At 44.0% G+C, this 20,651-nt stretch overlaps 1 protein-coding gene across 1 annotated transcript in view; it reads right to left on the reverse strand.

Annotated features, from left to right (window-relative positions):
- Positions 1–3,262: 3,262 nt before the first annotated feature.
- DNER (delta/notch like EGF repeat containing) overlaps positions 3,263–20,651 on the reverse strand; it is a 171,232-nt gene continuing 153,843 nt past the window's right edge. The window contains exons 10-13 of the mRNA XM_072143361.1: positions 16,409–16,522; positions 15,297–15,428; positions 12,299–12,545; positions 3,263–4,235 (exon numbers count right to left, since the gene is read on the reverse strand). Coding sequence (XP_071999462.1) covers positions 4,124–4,235; positions 12,299–12,545; positions 15,297–15,428; positions 16,409–16,522 — 605 coding nt within the window. The 3' untranslated portion in view covers positions 3,263–4,123. The remainder of the gene's footprint in view (positions 4,236–12,298; positions 12,546–15,296; positions 15,429–16,408; positions 16,523–20,651) is intronic.

A 20,651-nucleotide genomic window follows, 5' to 3' on the forward strand; every position in this document is an offset into this window, starting at 1 on the left:
CGCAAATCGGAAATATTCGGGTAACACGTCGAGAAAACGCGAATCGGGCCTTTAGTAAATGACCCCCATTATGTTCCCCTATGTCTTTCTCATTCTCATACTGCCTGAACCCCATATCCCTCTTTCTCCGGCCTGCACCACATGTCCCTCTTTCTCCAGCCTGAACCCCATATACCTCTTTCTCAGGCGTGCACCACATGTCCCTCTTTCTCAGGCGTGCACCACATGTCCCTCTTTCTCCAGCCTGCACCCCATGTCCCTCTTTCTCCAGCCTGAACCCCATGCCCCTCTTTCTCCAGCCTGAACCCCATGCCCCTCTTTCTCCAGCCTGCACCCCATGTCCCTCTTTCTCCAGTCTGAACCCCATGCCCCTCTTTCTCCAGCCTGCACCCCATGTCCCTCTTTCTCCAGCCTGTACCCCATGCCCCTCTTTCTCCAGCCTGCACCCCATGTCCCTCTTTCTTCTGCCTGCACACCATGTCCCTCTTTCTCCACCCTGCACCCCATGTCCCTCTTTCTCCACCCTGCACCCCATGTCCCTCTTTCTCCTGCCTGCACACCATGTCCCTCTTTCTCCAGCCTGCACCCCATGTCCCTCTTTCTCCTGCCTGCACCCCATGTCCCTCTTTCTTCTGCCTGCACCCCATGTCCTCTTTCTCCTGCCTGCACCCCATGTCCCTCTTTCTTCTGCCTGCACCCCATGTCCCTCTTTCTCCAGCCTACACCCCATGTCCTCTTTCTCCTGCCTGCACCCCATGTCCCTCTTTCTTCTGCCTGCACACCATGTCCCTCTTTCTCCAGCCTGCACACCATGTCCCTCTTTCTCCACCCTGCACCCCATGTCCCTCTTTCTCCACCCTGCACCCCATGTCCCTCTTTCTCCAGCCTGCACCCCATGTCCCTCTTTCTCCAGCCTGCACGCCATGTCCCTCTTTCTCCTGCCTGCACCCCATGTCCCTCTTTCTCCTGCCTGCACACCATGTCCCTCTTTCTCCAGCCTGCACACCATGTCCCTCTTTCTTCTGCCTACCTCCCATGGCCCCCTCTTTTCCTGCCTGCACCCCATGGTCCAAACGCTGGTGTGCACTGGGCCTAATCCATACATGCAGCACTTGATGAATGGACAATTTTGTGAGCGTTCACCTAACCTTGTTGAGTATCTGGTTTAGATATTTTATATTATTATCTTTATGTTTTGAAAAACTTTGCAGAAACTTCCTTTTAAGGCTTTCTATGGATAATTACTTCAAATGTATTCAAGATGATGTTTTCTTTAGATGTACTTTTAGATAGTTTGACATTTTGATACAGTAAAAATTTAGGAAAAATATTGAATTGCCCTCTACCCACATTCAGAACTTTCAAACCTTTCAATGCAGCAATTGTGGTAAAGTGCAGCTCCTTGTCCAAGCCACAAAACTCTGCTGCCAGGAGACAACACGCTCAAGCAAAAATGGGAATAAATAAGGAAAACTAGTCGTGCAGCCAGTGGATCTCATGCCGTTGACAAGAAACAAACCGTAACATATCCACAAATTTATCACATATACATATTCCATAACTTCATACATCACATGGAGCTCTGGGATGTAGCCTGTAAATAGAACATAAGGCACTTCAGCTGGTGTACATTTTCTGTTAGGCCTATTCCCCACGAGTGAGCGTGATAAAATTTACTTGCATTGTAAGCTTGTCTGAATGTCCAGCCCGACATCCGGACATCCAGGCAAGCAAAGGTTTAGAATGTGATGTGAGTATATCTCATCACACTCGCTTGAGAGCAATAGGCTTTTATCTACTTACTCTGGTAATAAAATGTACAACATGTAACAGAACAGTCTAGAGAGAAATTAAAGGGTTGGCCACTCTTTTACATAAGTTGCCCATATGTCTTTACTGCTTTGTAGATAATTCCTGAATGTTCATCAAGTAAATCAGCAGTCCTGCTACTTAGTGTTGTGCTGTGTACAGACCCTCCATGCTTCTTTCTTTACATCTCTGAGCTAAATAGGTGAATCAGCAGTGGCAGATTTATGACTCATCCTGCTCCCTCCCCTCATCTTTGTCAGTGTGAACAAATTGTGAGAGGAGAGACACAGTGGGTGATGCCATAAGGACAACCTAGAGCAGTGAGAGAGACGGCCGCTGTATATATATGCAGGGAGCAGAGCAGGGAAAGGCTAAAGCTTTCATAGGATCCTTCCTGGTTGTCTTAATTGATTTCCACCACAACTGTCTTTCTACTGCTGCCTTTGTTTCTGGTTGCAGATAGTCAAAGGAAATCTACCACTTTACACAAGTAACAAACACCTAAACATACTCACCTGTCCTGCTCTTCATCTTGACCCTGTCGCTGGTCTTCGCTAGTCTTAGCACACAGGCCAGAGCACGGGTACGAGATGTCCAGAAATCTGAACTGCTTATTATGCATGCCTCTCACAGGAGGCGTGCATAATAGGCGCCCCAGAGCACCAGACATCTCGAAGACCACTGTCGAGATCAAGATAAAGAAGAGGACAGGAGAGTTTGTGTAAGTGTTTATTACTTTGGTAAAGTGATTTAATTTCCTTTAAGCTAGCTGTGAGGGACACTCATGTTCCTCCCCTGCTAGTCTGGTTTGTCTGGATGGCAGGGGGCTGATCCAATCACTTTCTGGACCAGGACTTTGTAATTACATACAAGGATTGTCTGCACATTTCCCACTGCTTCCCTCTCCTTTAGAGCTTGCTAGCATTTTCTGGACTTCCATATTTTTGGATCTTTTGACCCTTAAGTGTCTTCTAACCATCTGTTTAGTTCTTGATTTTGTACTGCATCTTCCTCTTGGTTTTGGCCCATATTTGTATGAACATTCTTCTGTGTTTGTCCTGTTTTTGTCTCCATGTTTATTTCCCTTTGGAACAGGAAGGGAACATCGACCAATTGTTACCTACTGTCTAGAGTATGATAAGCTAGGAGGTAGGGACAACTAGGTGAGTCTATCTTTATGGCTTACTGTCAGTGTCTGTCCTTTCTTTTTCCATCTTATTGTCCATTTCTTAAATGGCAGCATTACAACAAGAAAAGACTTAAAATGCACATAAAATGGCAGCAAATCAAATATTTTTAGTGTACTGCTCTATCTATCTATCTATCTATCTATCCAACTCATACAATCATCCCTAGTACTCTTTCCTTACATGATTGTGTCCATCCACAAATACTTTTGGGGTAACCATTTTCATGACCGGTATTCACACCACATCAAACAAATACCAGAGAGTTATTTCATAACATTTATTGTGAATATTTGAAGTTTTCAAGAAGTTTCTAATAAAGTAAATGCTGGTCACATATGAATCATACAGCACAATGCAATCCACGAGCTAAGAAGCAGATTCTCCTGAAGTAACTCAGCAATGTCTAGAATAAGAAGCCTTACTCACGATATAGAAAACCTGGCTGTGTCTGAGAAAAATAAGAGCTTGGCCTAGATCTAATCTGCTTCTTATCATCTGTACAAGAGCTGGTTTTTACCAACACAACAGTTGAATGGACCTCGACATCGACTCAAGAGCAGTTCTAAAAAAAAACAAGGCAGGGTTATTGCTAGCGAACCATGCAGAAAAAGAAAACACATAAAATAGTAATAATAGTAAAAAAAACAAACAAATTAAAAACAGAGAACAAGTCTAGTCAGTTCTGGTTAGAAAGTTTAACAACTGGGGTTGAATTACTCTGATTCACAACACAAACATTGTAGACTCTCTATATGCCATATATCAACGGATAAATGATGTATTATATACGTCTTCTAACTCTACGGGTAATGCCTGCATACTGTTCTGACTGTAACATTGCTAACACAAGTAGATTTTGCAAAGAATTTTTAGATAAACTTCCGGTCTATTTTTAACCCGTTCGTTGCACGGGAAGCCGGACGGCCCCTCTTGCAGAAAACGGGTTAGTTCCAGCTGTGTTCATACTACGCCCCAAAGAATGCATGGAATGAATGAATCCCGCGACAGAGAATCAGGTCTCAGATTCATTTTTTTTTCCTTAAAAATAATTAGTCAGTTTAGTAATTCATCCTTTTAAAAGATGATTCTTCTGAAATCTACACAGCAAGAGCAGGGGGGGCGGACTACAAATCCTTTGTTTTGATCAGCGTCACAAGAGGTTTGTCATCGGGGCTGTAATCTTCATATGTTACTGGAGTTGCATCGTACATCGCAGGGCGGGATTTTTTCCCAAACCTGAAAGAAAAAAGTAATATCAGAAATTTCCAAAGAAAACATTCTGTGATAGGACAGCGACGGGATCACAATGATGTCCTTCTATATTCTGGGAGATTCAGAATCAGTGATTAGTTAAGTTTGTCCGAACATCGTCAAGAAATTTGGTTCTTGACGATGGTTTGGTTCCTGGACTTGACCCCAGTTTTAATTTTTAATCCAAGACTGGTAGTGTAAGGTAACACTGATGCAAATACTTCTAAGACTGTAACTGTAAGGTAACACTGATGCAAATACTTCTAAGACTGTAACTGTAAGGTAACACTGATGCAAATCGTTCTAAGACCGGTTGTTTTACTTAACACTGTACTAACACTGGTCCTTCGTGAGCAGGGGTCATTGATGTATGAATGTCAATGCAGTTCTGTTCTGTTGTACTTCTGCTATGTGTTTCTTTAAATGATGTTTTTTTTCGGATTAGCTTTACATATTACATTATTGAAAAAATAAGCTTTTTTTGTAATTTTCCCAATTTAAGCTTTTTTTTAATAAGTAGGCAAACTGGTTTTATCCACTGTTGAAGTTACAGTCAGAAAAGCTGTATATAAAAATCTACATTTTTACTGCAACTTTAAGTTTAGATATCTCTGGTTCTGTGAAACACAATATTTAAGGGGATGTTCTCATGTGTAATATGTGTTTAGTATGACACCCTGTGTTTCTAGGTGCCAGGGTTCAGGAGTTATAGCCGTTGGCCACTGTCAAGACATTTATAAACATCTTTCTGCATGGAGCATGTGCAAATAGGACGTACAATAAGATGTTAAGATATTGCTGTATAATAGAACTACAAATAGTCCTAACACTGGCTCTGTGCTATAGTAACTTACTGTATGTATAGTGTAGACATCTCACTGGAGAAGTGCTCGAGGGGGTGTACATCTCACCTAGGTTGCTACGTAGTGTGAGATGGTAAGTCCAGGATTGATCTGTTGCTCAGCAGTATTATGCTGCTGAGTTGTTGTTTAATCTTGCCGGGCCTGGATTTACATGGAGTGGCAGGTAGGTTTGGTAGTGGGACTTGCCACTCCCTCCCCTCGATCCAGTTCGGGTTTTGGATCAGGTGAGCTCTGCTCCTAATCAGCCTGTGAAGGTAAAAGCTTTCCAAAGCTTGCAGGTCTGGGCTCTCAGCCAGGAAACAGCCTATGTGGGTTTGGAGGAGCCCTGCATCTTCCTGTCTATGCGGCCGCTGTGTTTACGAGTGTTAGATAGGTGAGACAACCTGTTAGTAAGCGCCCAGACGGGTAGGTCTTTTGTTTGAACTTTTAAAAGCACGGTGTTGCTGTATTTATGTTTGCTGGACTGTTTATGCTAAAAATAAACGCCAAGTTGATCTTTTATACATCTACGTCTGCTGTGAACTGTGTCCTAACACACCATCCCCCGGGAAGATCCCTACAATTGGTGGAGGATGCGGGCAAAAACGGTTGCTAGGGGCAACGGTGTGTATCAACTTGGCTACAGCTGCTTATGTCCTGGGTGAAGACTGCTACTTCACTCCAAAAACAGACAAGCGCCATGGAGGAGATGTGGAAGCAGTTTATGCAAGTGAATTTGCAACAGCAGCAGGCTCAGACAGCGGCTAACCTGCGCCATGAACAAGCAATGGCTCAACAACAAAAACTCATCGAGCTCCTGATAGCTAAGCAAGAGGCGTCTGCAGAGGCTAATCCACAGCCAGCGGTGGCAGCCGCTCCAGAGACTTTTTATGTGAGACGGGCTGTGCAGCGAGCGCTGCAAAAGATGACTGCTGAGGACGATGTTGAGGCCTACCTAACTGTCTTTGAGCGTGTGGCTGAGCGAGAGAAGCTACCAGCTGCTGAGTGGGCAGAGGTCATTGCGCCCTATTTAACAGGTGAACCTCAAAAGGCCTACTATGACCTCAGTGAGCAGGAGGTCAAGGACTATACTCGGCTAAAAGCAGAGATACTTGCCCGACTAGGAGTTACCGCTGCTGTCCGTGCCCGGAGGGTACGCAACTGGAACTACAGTCTGGACAAATCTGCGAGGTCCCAGATGTATGACCTGATCCATTTGGCAAGAAAGTGGTTGGAGCCAGACACCTCTACTCCTGCACAGATCCTAGAGAGGGTCGTGATGGATCGCTACCTCCGAGCACTGCCTGCTGACCTGCAACGCTGGGTGGGACAAGGTGATCCTAAGAATGCAGACGAACTTGTCAACCTTGTGGAGAGGTTCCAAGCGACTGAGGACTACCTCCGTGATGTTCCTGCAGCTTCTTCACCTCCCCGGAGTGCCAGGTCTGTGCCGTCACCTGGTAAGAGACTTCCATCGATTGGGGGAGTGTGGAGGGGTGCTGATCGAGGGAAAAGGGCTCAAGAGGTATCTCAGGGGCAAAAGACTGGCGATGGTCCCGGGTGGCCAAGTGGCCCTAAAAAGGACTCCCTGCCAGGGAGACCAGGCCCTATCAAGTGCTGGAGATGCCATGAGGTGGGACACGTGTCTGCCCATTGCCCCCTTACCTCTGAGCCAATGGAGTGTGACGCTAGCCGGCGTCAGTCGCTATTTGCGGAACCATCTTGTGTTGCAGTTCCTGGACTAGAGACTGAACCGCAAGTCTGCAACATTACCATTAATGACTTCCCTGTTAAGGCGTTGCTGGACTCAGGAAGCCTTGTAACCTTGGTGCATGCCAGCCTGGTGGCTGGGGACTTTGGGTCAAAAAAACACATGAGTGTGGTTTGCATACATGGTGATACAAAAGTTTACCCTATAGTGCTGGCTAAAGTCGGGACTGAACTAGGCTCCGTACAGTATGAAGTGGGTGTGGTTAAAAACCTCATGCATAATGTAATATTGGGACGAGATTTTCCGTTGTTCTGGGCTTTATGGGGAAAAAGAAAAACCCCCGAAAGGAGTGAGAATACCCCTAAGGTTGTTGCATTACCCACTGTAAATGATAAAACTGTGCAGGATGAAAGTGATGCTTTTCCTTTACAGGTCCTGGCTGGAGAGGAGGAGGAAGCTCCTCCCACTGAGCAAAATATACCAGACTTAGAGGTGTCTAGGGTTAATTTTGGGGCTGCACAGTTGCAGGACCCCACTCTTAAAAATGCGAGAGAGCAGGTTACTGTTTTGAATGGGGTACCTCAGGAACCAGATGCTGAGAATAAATTTCCACATTTTTCCGTGACTAATGATTTCTTCTATAGAGTCACTAAAATTAATGATGAAATTGTGGAACAGCTTCTGGTCCCTAAGCCGTACCGGCGTCAGGTGCTTGACATGGCACATAACCATGTTCTTGGGGGACACTTGGGGACTGAAAAAACGCGGGAGAGAGTCCTCCAGAGGTTTTATTGGCCTGCAATTTATGATGACATTAAAAAATACTGCGAGTCATGCCCCACATGTCAGCTTAGCGCCCCAGTGTCACATTTTCGTAGTCCTTTGGTGTCGCTCCCCATTATAGAGGTGCCTTTTGAGCGTATTGCCATGGATTTAGTGGGTCCCATTGTAAAATCGGCTAGAGGACACCAGTACATTTTGGTTGTCTTAGACTATGCGACCCGCTATCCTGAGGCTGTGCCCTTAAGAAACACTGCATCTAAAACAATTGCTCGGGAGCTGTTTTATATGTTCTCTAGGACTGGGATCCCCAAAGAAATCCTGACTGACCAAGGTACGCCCTTTATGTCTAAGGTGATGAAGGAGCTATGTAAGCTATTTAAAATCACACCTATACGCACCTCTGTATATCACCCCCAGACAGACGGATTGGTGGAGAGGTTTAATAAAACCCTCAAACATATGTTGAAGAAAGTGGTAGAAAAAGATGGTCGTGATTGGGATCACTTGTTACCTTACCTGATGTTTGCTGTGAGGGAAGTTCCCCAAGCGTCCACAGGGTTCTCTCCCTTTGAGTTGGTCTATGGTCGTCACCCTAGGGGTCTATTAGATATTGCAAAGGAGACATGGGAGAGTGAGTCCACCCCATACAAAAGTGTTATCGAGCATGTAGCACAAATGCAGGACCGTATAGCCACTGTAATGCCCCTAGTAAGGGAACACCTCCAGAGGGCGCAAGAGAGCCAAAGTAGAATTTACAACCGTTCTGCGAGAATCAGGACATTTAACCCAGGTGACAGGGTTCTCATACTAGTTCCCACTATAGAGAGTAAATTCCTAGCGAAGTGGCAAGGTCCCTATGAAATTGTTGAAAAGGTCAGTGAGGTAAATTATAAGGTGCACCAACCAGGTAGAAGGAAGCCTTTCCAAGTTTATCACATAAACTTGATCAAATCCTGGAAAGACAGGGAATCCTTGGTGGCAACAAATCCTGGTAATAATTTGTCACAACCAATCCCTTCGGTCAAGGTTGGTGATACCCTATCAGGGTCACAGAAACAGGAGGCTAAGGAGTTTTTGCAGAAAAACAAAGACAAGTTTTCTGACCTTCCAGGGCGTACACACCTCATCCGTCATCACATTGAAACTGGGCCTAGAAGCAGAGTAAACCTCAAGCCCTATAGGATACCCGAAGCACGCAGAGAGGCAGTGTCTGCTGAGGTGAAACGTATGCTTGACCTAGGAGTGATTGAAGTTTCACAGAGTGAATGGTCCAGTCCGATTGTGCTAATCCCAAAGCCCAATGGAACTTGGAGGTTCTGTAACGATTTCAGAAGGTTGAATGAGATCTCCAAGTTCGATGCTTATCCTATGCCCAGGGTAGATGAGCTGATTGAAAAGATGGGTAATGCCAGGTACATAACCACCCTCGATCTCACAAAGGGCTACTGGCAGATTCCTCTTACTGATGAGGCTAAAGAGAAAACTGCATTCTCCACCCCTGAGGGGTTGTTCCAGTATGTAGTGATGCCATTCGGGTTACATGGAGCACCTGCGACTTTTCAGAGGTTGATGGACTTGATTCTGCGACCACATCGTGATTATTCAGCTGCCTACCTCGATGATGTGGTCATTTTTAGTCCCGATTGGGAAAGTCACCTCTGTAAGGTACAGGTTGTGTTGAATGCCATAAGTGATGCAGGGTTGACCATAAATGCCGAGAAGTGTGCACTAGCCCTAGAAGAGGCCAAGTACCTGGGTTACATTATTGGGAGGGGTTTGATTAAGCCACAGTTAAATAAAATTGAGGCAATACAGAATTGGCCTAGACCCCTGTCAAAGAAACAGGTCAGAGCTTTCCTGGGTATTACGGGCTATTACCGTAGGTTTGTGCCGAACTTTGCCTCAATTGCAGCCCCGCTAACTGACTTGACAAAGGGCGGAAAGTCAGCAATGGTGACGTGGACTCCAGAGGCCGAGAAGGCTTTCCAAAGCCTTAAGTCTTCTCTGTGCCAACAACCTGTGCTAGTTACCCCCGATTTCAGGCGAGAATTTCTGGTCCAGACAGATGCCTCTAACACAGGGTTAGGTGCAGTTCTCTCACAGGTGGTGAATGGTGAGGAGCATCCGGTGATGTACTTGAGTAGGAAGTTAACCCCGGCCGAGAAGAATTATGCTATTGTGGAGCGTGAATGTCTGGCAGTGAAGTGGGCCCTAGAATCCCTGAAGTATTACTTGCTAGGCAGGAAATTCAAGTTAGTGACAGACCATGCCCCCCTAACATGGATGAAACTAAACAAGGAGAAAAATGCAAGGGTGACTAGATGGTTTCTGTCCCTACAAAATTTCAATTTCACTGTGGAACACAGACCAGGGAAATTACAGGCGAATGCTGATGCACTGTCAAGGGTACATTGTCTGTGGGGACAAAATGCTCAGCCCTCCGGTCTGAAAAAGAGGGGGGGGATATGTAGACATCTCACTGGAGAAGTGCTCGAGGGGGTGTACATCTCACCTAGGTTGCTACGTAGTGTGAGATGGTAAGTCCAGGATTGATCTGTTGCTCAGCAGTATTATGCTGCTGAGTTGTTGTTTAATCTTGCCGGGCCTGGATTTACATGGAGTGGCAGGTAGGTTTGGTAGTGGGACTTGCCACTCCCTCCCCTCGATCCAGTTCGGGTTTTGGATCAGGTGAGCTCTGCTCCTAATCAGCCTGTGAAGGTAAAAGCTTTCCAAAGCTTGCAGGTCTGGGCTCTCAGCCAGGAAACAGCCTATGTGGGTTTGGAGGAGCCCTGCATCTTCCTGTCTATGCGGCCGCTGTGTTTACGAGTGTTAGATAGGTGAGACAACCTGTTAGTAAGCGCCCAGACGGGTAGGTCTTTTGTTTGAACTTTTAAAAGCACGGTGTTGCTGTATTTATGTTTGCTGGACTGTTTATGCTAAAAATAAACGCCAAGTTGATCTTTTATACATCTACGTCTGCTGTGAACTGTGTCCTAACACACCATCCCCCGGGAAGATCCCTACAATAGCAACATGCAATTCTTCAGAGTGCCCTAAAAAGAGCAATTATTTCAGATTTCCACCTTTCCTAATCACTGCAGCCTCCTCTCCCTATCGAACTGCCCCGAAAAGGGCATTTTTAATTTTTGATAGGTTGGAAACAGCTTGTGGTCCTAAATCCTCATGACAATTTCCCTTGTGCCTCTAATAACACTGATCTCCCCTCCATGAGTTATGTCTAATTGCTGGTAATCCACACACAGAGATCCCCAGTAATCATGAGAAAGGCTGCCTGCCAGTCTACTGCCCAACTTCCACTAAACTCACTTATATGGGGCTGCAGGATATATCTGTCCTGGAAGTCCCTTAGAATTCAAATGGGACACATAAAGGGAACCTGTCAGCAGAAATTGACCTATTAAACCACTATCAGTATTTTGTGAGGAAGAATAACACCTGCTAGATCAGGTTTCTTTTAGGTCTCAGTGAAGTGGGCACTCAAAGGGGAGAAGAACTGGACTTCATTGCTAACCTCTGTGACTTTATGGAAAAATTTACCCCAAAGTTGATTTTCTGGAAGTTGTCACTACTTGGGCCTAAGAAACATGAATTAGAAGATCTTAACCTTTGTGGCAACATACTAGTAGTATGTCAAGGACTGGTTTCTTTCAAGAGTACCGCTAGGACCCCCTCTTTAAAGCTCCTGATCACCCCAGCAAAATCTTCTTGGTAGAGACATACTACAAATTTAGTGCAAGGGCTTACAATTCAAACTATCAAATATACATGATTTGGGCCAGAAAACTACTACCGTACATACTGTGTGAAGTAAGTTGTGTAATTAAAACATATGTAGCTTGACTTTTACAAGTCTTGTGGTGGGAGGATGCTGAACATTAAACTGCTTTTTTATTAGCTGTAAACCTGCTGCTACCATTAGGGGGAGCTCACTGCGTAGAAATGTATACAGCTTTTAATGAGTTATGTCCATCTGTATAAATTCATATGCAGACTTCTCCAGCGCTAATAAAACAATGCTCCTCTGCACAGATATATTGTAAATTTACTGTAGACTATATTTTGCATATGTATGCATCACCTGACTGCCACAATTGCCAATTACTCTAAAAAGACTCGCTAAGAGATAAAGAAGCCTGCTCCCGGCTATTGGTCACATATACACCTGTAACATATCAGTATGTGCTCCGTTTTGATACTATCACCCACATTCCTGTACTTAAAAAAATATCTACCCCCAGGATGAAGGATTGTAAACCAAGCACACTGACATACTGGTGTGTTCCCCTCTGGCAGGATCTGCTCTTCTTTAAGCTTCCTATGCCCTTGTTTTGTAAAAAAACTGTAAATAACAAGCTAAGAGAAGAGCAGATCCTGCCAGAGGGGGCATACACCAGTAAGTCCGTGTGCTTGGTTTACCATCCTTCATCCTGGTGGTAGATGCCCTTTAAAGGATCCCCTTACCCTTTCTCTACAGTCCCAATTATAACCTTTTCCTGGTTCTACGTATAGTAACTCCCTGACCTCTGATGTGCCTAACTGCATTTCCGTCTTCAATAAGTATATTGTCTTGTCTATGAGATAATTATTTTCTACTATGTTGTCACTGCTCCAGCAGAACTATATAAAAGTACCTACATGAAGTAACAGTACTGTGAATGTGACACCAATCACGGTTCCCTCTCCTTACTCACCGTGCATGCCGGATGGATGCAATGGCGCTGCTGAATTCACTGTCGATGCTCCTGCAGTTGTAGAACTCCTCGTAGGCAGGTCGAGCTGATCCCTGGTACTCAATACGGCTAATCCTGCAGATGCCCACAATAAGTATGATCAGCATCAGCACGAAGGCCACGCACAGCGCTCCTATGATGATGTACAGGGAATGGCGCGGCATGTTAGTCAGGCTCTCTGCCATGTGACCGGCTTTCCACTGTAAATCTGTAAAAAAAAAAACAACATAAAATTTCAATAATTTATTGTTTCTCTACGGATTGAAAGTATCTGTGCAGACCAGACTATGCCCCTAAATTACTATTCCTTACACCCGAGTTCACAAAAGGGAGAGAAATCTATATAATACATTTTTGGTTGTGAATCCGATGTCCACGATCAGCATCAGAACTCGGACATTTTATTAGAAATCTTTTCAGGTGCAGTTTTTGAAGCCAAAATCAGCCGTGGATCATAATGGACAAGGACATATCATGGAGAGGAGTTGCTCCTCCTCTTTTTTCACTCCACTTTAACATTTACAGGACCCTTTTTTCTTTTTGTGTTTCTGTTTTTTACTCCCCTCATTCCAATAACTTTTTTACTCTTTCCATTTAATGAGATGTGTGAGGGCTTGTTATCTATGGGACAAATTGTACTTTTTAGTCGCACCATTTAAAGGAAACCTACCACTTGTAGTGGCAGGTTTCCGATGGCAATATCGGGCACCAGCTCAGGGTGAGCTGGTGCCGGAGCTTATTTTTGTTAGTGTTTTAAACAGCGGTATCGCGGTTTAAAACACTTTTTAAACTTTATAGCCAGCGCAGGGAGGTACGCGCTCAGCGCTTACCATGCGCGCAACCGTGCGCGCGGCTACATAGGAAGTGATGGAGAGCCGCGCGCATGGTAAGCGCCGAGCGCGTACCTCCCTGCGTCGGCTATAAAGTTTAAAAAGTGTTTTAAATCGCGATACCGCGGTTTAAAACACTAACAAAAATCAGCTCCGGCACCAGCTCACCCTGAGCTGGTGCTCGGTGTTTTCTTCTGAAACCTGCCACTTCAAGTGGTAGGTTTCCTTTAATATTCCATGCAATGTACTGGAAAGCTGGAAAAAAAATCCAAGTGTAGTGAAATTGACATTTGTGGCATTTTCTTGTGGACTCCGTTTTTATGGGTTTTATTCTGTGCTCCAAATGACACTTTCTCTTTATTCTTTGTGTTACTATGATCAGAGGGATACCAAATTTATAAAGGTTTTATTAGGTTTTAATAGATTGAAACAACATTTAAATCTTTTGTATATAAAAAATATTTGCCATTTTGCCAAATTCTCAGGCCAATAACTTTTTCACACTTGTGAACGGACCTATTTTTTTGTGGTACGCGCTGGCGTATTACTTAATATCAAATTGGGACCCATCTGACTGTTCGATAATTTTTTATTAAAATATTCATGGATAAAACAATTGGGAAAAGTGGCTATTCGGACATGTGTTCCCGGGTGGGAATGATCTTTTTTCTTTAATTTTGGGTTGTGGCGATATCTATCATGTTTATGTTTTTTACTGTTTATTTATTTTTATATGTAATCTAGGGAAAGGATGGTGATTTAAACCTTTACTTTTTTTACATATTTAAAAAAAAAAATTCTATTTTTTCTTACCATTATTTCATACCCTCCAGAGTACTTTAACCCTACTATTACTATTAGAGATTATTACACATGGCAGGCCTACAAGTCTCAATCCAAGATGGCGGCATCCATGGGTTGTAGGTTAGGTACAGTCAACTACGCCACTTAACAGGTTAACTGCCACATTTGGTGCCAGCACTGACCGCGGCAGTAACAGGCGGGCGTCAGCTCCCTGTCAGCGGGTGATCTCCCTCCGTACAACCCTGCAGCACCAGGACATTATAGTACGTTCTGGTGCACGTAGTGGTTAAGGCTAGGTTCATATCATGTTTATTCCAGGAAAGCTCCCCATAAACAATGGGGAATATTTATCATGATAGCCCCGCCGCTGCTCTTGGTGCCCTGACTGGCATAGAAATAAACACATGTAAAAAGTCACTGGCTCCGCCCCGCGCCGGTCCTCCACTTGCCCGGCCGCGCAACCCCTTAACGCCCCACTACCGTGAATGTGGCAAATTGGGCTAAATAATCGCTAGTGCTAGCAATAAGCTGGCATTTGTGATTATTTCAGGGCCTTTACACCACTGAAGTGGTGCAGAGGCCCTGATAAATATGCCCCAATGAGTGTATCCAAGCACTCAATGGTGTAACAGATTTTTTTTAACACTCATACGGGCAATTCTTTTTAATCATAGTTTATAATTTAAGTATTCATTTTAGGTAACTTAATTTAAATGGCAGGTTCTCTTTCAGTACAAATCAGAAATCAGCCCAACATATCCTTATAATGGAGGGCAAAGACCAACGTGAATTTTTAAAAAAAACTGTGGAGTGAATTTATGAATAGATGGGTTTTGCAACTTTTTATAGGCCCCAAAAAATATGAAACTAGCGCATGAAATGAACTGCTTATAAGAAACTTTCCCTGGTATTGGAAGCAGATCATCACTTTTATCTTTAGGTTGGGTTTATATGTATTAATGACCCTCATGCACAGAAACGCTCCTCACCTGTCCCCTCCCCAGTGAAAGCCAAGTGGCCACACGGCTCGGTCACAGAGTGGTGAGACAGAATACCGTCACATTGTGTGGCCATATCAATGGCCCCCATACGTTCATGCGCATAAGCGCCTTACAATGTATGCGCCTTTTCCTGCTATGTATATGTTGAACACAAGTGTAATGCGATGTGAGCACAGCCTGAAAATCTAGCTGTGACATTTGTAAATTTGTGGCCATTCTATTCTTCCATGTTTTATCCACTCCATTGTGTTTAATTTATAGCAAGGGTTGACACTGATAACAAAATGAAAGCTGATCTCAGGACCCTCATTACTTTATACTTACGGATCTCACAGCTGGCTCCAACCCAGCCATGAGGACAGTGACAGATGTAGCCATTGGGCTGATCTACACAGGTGCCAGCGTGGTGGCATGGGTTACTGTCACACTCATTGATATCAATCTCACACTCCGCTCCTGAAATAAAGGAAACAAAAATTACATAGATGACACATAGAGCATTTTAAACTTTAAATAAGAATCAGGGTCATAACTACCGCAATAGCAGCCACAGCAGCTGCTACAGGGCCTGGAGGGTCAGGGGGCCCCAGCCATATGACCTGCCAAACTAAGAATGGAGTATGTTCACCATTATATCTGTTATACTGCACATTGTACATCTTCCGCAGTACACAGCTTAGCCGGCAGGAACAGCAGGGAGGGGACAGCAGAACGGCAGGACTGGGGATCTCTCACTTCTACTTCTTGCCAACTACTTCTCCCAAGTGGTCTGCAGCTACTGGACTGCATGAAGTAATATCTGAGGCCTCTGACACCCTCTTGGATAGGAAGGCTGTATATATATATACAGGCGGTCCCCTACTTAAGAACACCTGACTTACATACGACCCCTAGTTACAAACGGATATTAGTAATTTACTGTACTTTAGCCTTAGGCTACAATAAATAGCTATAACAGTTATCACAGGAGTCTGTAATGAAGCTTTATTGTTACTCCTGATTCTTATGACAACCCAACATTTTTACAATCCAATTGTCACAGAGACCAAAAATAATTTGTCTGGGGTTACAATGATAAAGTATACAGTTCCGATTTACATACAAACTCAACTTAAGAACAAACCTACAGTCCCTATCTTGTATGTAACCCGGGGACTGCCTGTATATATGAACTGTATACAAGTGCTGTATGTGTGTATATATGCTGTGCGTGTGTATATGAAAAGTATATGCTGTATGTGTATATATGCCATAAATGTGTGTGATTGTACAAACATGTCTATGTATACATATGTATATGTACAGTTTTAAGGTGAAGGGGGGGCCATGCAGAAGTCTGCTATGTGGCCCAGCCTTTCCTAGTTATGCCCCTGATAAGAATCAAACATGTATAACCAATAAATACTACACAAGTGACTATTCAGTGTTTTACTCACCCATAAATCCAGAAGCACAGACACAGGTAGCGTTTAATCCTTCACTGTCGCAAGTTCCTCCATTTTGACAGCTGACATTCACACAGGGGTCTTTATACAGCTCACAATGACGACCTGTGTGATACGATAGCACTTTATTGATAATACACATATCAGTAATTGCTAAGACTTTTTAGTTTAAGTTAGTGCATGAGTTTAGTAGACTATATCTTAAAGGGAACCTGTCACCAGGGACCTCATTTTCACTGAAGACAGATTGTACACCTGCAGTGCAAACATGCCTCTCTGCCTTTTCTAAGCATTTGCATTACAATATAATTGTGTGTTATAATTTACTCTTGCACCCTGACAAAATCTTGGGGTAGTCCCAGGGTCTGGACTTTGGTTTGGATGCATTTCACAAAACAACATGTGACTTGTCTGAGCTGCAGGCTGCCTCCATCTTTGTGCTCCTGTACAGCTTGTCCCTCCCCCACTGATGTCATCTCCAAACTGTGGCCTCTGAGAAGGAGCAGGAGGTGGAGCTGTACAGGAGCACAAGGATGGGGGCTAAGCTTTGAGGAGTGAGTAACACAGACAAGGCACATGTTTTTTGAAATGCATCCAAACCAAAGTCCAGCCCCTGGGACTACCCCAGGATTTTTTCAGGGTGCAAGGTAAGTTATAACACACAATTATATTGTAATGCAAATACTTAGACAATTGGTTAGATGTCCTTTAAGTAGTTTTATCTTAATGCAGTGGGGAGCTCTGAAGGCTTTCAGATACATTGCTCACTATGGGAGAAGGAAGGAGCATAAAAATGGTACAGAGAAGCTGCTTAACTCAACGAAGTACAGGCAGTCCTCGGGTCCATGGTCATGCAATGTCACACAGGTGCACGGCTTGTTATATCACTGGTCCTGTGATGTCACACAAATGCACGGCTTGTTATATCACAGAGATTAATCAGAGCCGTGTGATATAAGGTGCAGTGCACCTGTGTGACATCACATGACCACAAAGATTCCTATAGAATGCCAACAAGCAGAGATCTAGAAAAGGAATTGAGGAATTGATACAGAAAGTTTACTGGAAAATTGTATCACTTTTTATTACACAAACAATATTGATTGCTGAAAGTGGACAACCCCTTTAATGTACAACTTACTGATGGACTAAAGTAGAACTGCTTTCAGTTTGATACACTTTGTTTATATGGTGCCAAACATCTCATTAGTGAGGAGGCGAGGTGTTGGGCCAGTCCACACAACTATCCTGAGGAGAGGACATCAATAATAATTCCTGAAACCCCTTGAAGAGTAAACCTTGTTGGAGGGGGTAGTTTCCCTTTAACATCTTGGAGTTATCTTACAAACCGGCAAATGGAAAGATAAATGGCGGCAGCCACATTACTAATTCACTGGTGTTGACATACTTTAAATGAATGCCCGAATAGTTTGTAAACCGAGGTTTTAGTCTGTAAGCTAAATAAATGCCGAAAAATAAAGTGCGGCAGCATATAAATGTCTCCTCTATCCTTCTTATGTTAATGCCTTCCTCCTGCAGCCTAGATATGTCTCCTGGCTCCCAGCCTGGGTCTTTGTCTCTTTTTTTATCTTTGCATTAATCTACATAATGAAACGACTACAAATAAACATCAAACAGATATATCAAAGCTCTTGTCCCTGTTCAAACGCCCAGCGGCATAAACCCACCTCAAGAAAACATGTCACTGCTGCTAAATAAATGTGCAGGTTTTCAGAGCGCTGGATGTGTTTACTCGGGACGCGGAGATATTCCATTTACAAAGGACCGGCTGAAAACTGCTGGGATTTACTAATAATCCAGAGGAGAGAACTGTGTATATATCACTGCAGCGCTCCCTTAAAGGGCATCTACCACCGGGATGAAGACTATATGCAAATGAGCCTGAGGGGGTCCATGCATCATTAACACCTATGAGGCCTGGAGCCCCATAGGCTCATTGGCATACAACACTTCATCTTGGTGGTAGATGCCCTTTAAACTACAGAGGTCTCTAGTTACCATATTGTCAACATCCAGTATAATGGCACAGACACTAACCATCCCCTAATAGTGCCTATCTACAGTACAGTCCTGTGCCACAATGAGCGCCCACTTTGGGCTAGTATGCCATGTATTGTACAGACCCTGAAGAAGCTCATGTTATGTATATATTTGCTTACTTTTCTGATTCGCTAATTTTGGGTTCACATTATGGGGATTCAAATTTCCTAAAGTTACTACAATTGTCTCGGAAATCAATTGTCGCAATCCGAAGGTTATCAACACAGAAAGTTGCAATAACAACTTCCCTAGTGCTGAACATACAACTGAAGGGGCTGGATCCAATCATAATGAACACACATGACAATCGATGTGGATAACTTTTGAACCACAAGGAAAATTGGAAATCTAATTGTGATCTTATGCAACACCCCTGCCAACGCAGTGTTGCAAAATCAAAATCCCACATTAGTGTTTCTCTCGGCCTGATCAACCCTAGGGAGACCACAAGTATCTGGAAATGGTAATGCAGGTGTTAAGTATCCGCCTGAGAAGGAATGTATCATTCTTGTAACCAATTAGTTGTTGTTAGTTAATGTTGTTCTTACATTGTAAAGAGAGTGCTGGTTGGATGAGAAGCTTGCCACTTCACAAGGGGAATTTATAAAACCCCTTGTGGCTGGAAAGCTAGCCTCTTACTAGTGATGGGAAGTCCAGCTCTTCTTAGTGAGCTGGGTCATTAGGCTCAGCTTACTAAGAAGAACCGGCTCTTCTGGCTCCTGAATGGCTCCCTATTAAATATATAATAGGGAGCCTCATACCAACCAGTTCCCCCTCCACTATACTTTTAACCCGATTATATCAGGTTAAAGAAGGCTTTGTGAGCCGTTTAGGGGCGTAATTAGGCAAACTATCGGCTCACTGAACTGAGCCGACTCCCAACGTTTTTGCGAACGAGTCAGCTTTTTCTACCAGCTCATCTGCAAATGACCCATCACTACCGCTTACTGCCCAGGATGGAATAAGGAGTACATGTGTCTGTGGCACGCTGCCCTGTGTGGAGACCAGGCCCAAGCAGACATCCACTTCAGGAGTCTGCAACATCCTTTTATGAAGCAGACACCTATCCATCTCCAGCCTAAAGCTACCTAGACCAGGCTGTGAGCAACTCCTGTGGAACACCATCAAACCAGCCATCTTGACAGAGTTGATTGTTACTGCTGTTTGGGCTTTTGCTGGACTCCGTATAAACAAACTGTAAGTTGAAAGATTGACATTCTCTGTCTCTGAGGGATCCCTGGGTAAGGCTGATACCACCAAGGGTGCCCCATTCACCAACACCAGGGATACCTACATCTACATCGGGGTTCCCCCAGGGAGAAACATCCGATTCCTTCAGCCTATCCCTCCTTTCTTGTACTTCCACCTACCAGAGACCTGCCAAGCCAGAAAAAGCCTAGGCCCCGGTGGGGGATAATACACTTTTTGAATTTGTTACAATACCCCCTACCTGTTGGAAAAAACTTGCCTTTAATCCAATACAGCAACCAGACAAAGCCTAAAATATACATCCCTGCATCCGTAAGGGATTATAATATTGGAGGTCTAGGTGGTAGCCTCAGGCCCAAGAATTCTGGCAGGCCCATGGCTACCCAAACCACCCACCAATTTTTAGAAGGATCTTCACCCATGAAATCCTTGCTCATCTGTTCCTGCACTCAATACACATGTACACAAGAGACAAGAAGCTTGAATTCTAGTATCATATGTAGGACATGAATTCCAGACTTGTAGGAGGTTTAAAATTCCCACCGCCCAGGGCACATGGCAGTCTTAATCCACCTTTGCCACTCACCTATTACTAGCTGAGACCACCATGGTTTTGTAGATCCTCTTTGCTAGCTCATACATAAATTTGACTTGTAGATATTTAGTATGTGCTTAGTTATGCACATTCTTTTCATGTAACTGCAATGCTTTTAATTTGCTCCTAAAAATTAACATTTATTATTTTGTAAATCCACATTTGGCTTTTAACACTCCATGACTCATTCTATACATGGATCATCAGATCCAACCATGTCTCAACTGAAATCTCATCCCAGGTCTCTTCTACATATTCCCAATGTTGGTGCATACTGGTCAACACACTTGAGTAGGAATACATTTTTTTCTTCAACTTTACCCACAAGTGTTCAGTTGAGTTGAGGTCTGAGGACTGTGGAGGCCAATC

The sequence above is a fragment of the Engystomops pustulosus genome, chromosome 3, assembly GCF_040894005.1.
Source record: "Engystomops pustulosus chromosome 3, aEngPut4.maternal, whole genome shotgun sequence".
In the NCBI taxonomy this organism is placed as follows: Eukaryota; Metazoa; Chordata; class Amphibia; order Anura; family Leptodactylidae; genus Engystomops; species Engystomops pustulosus.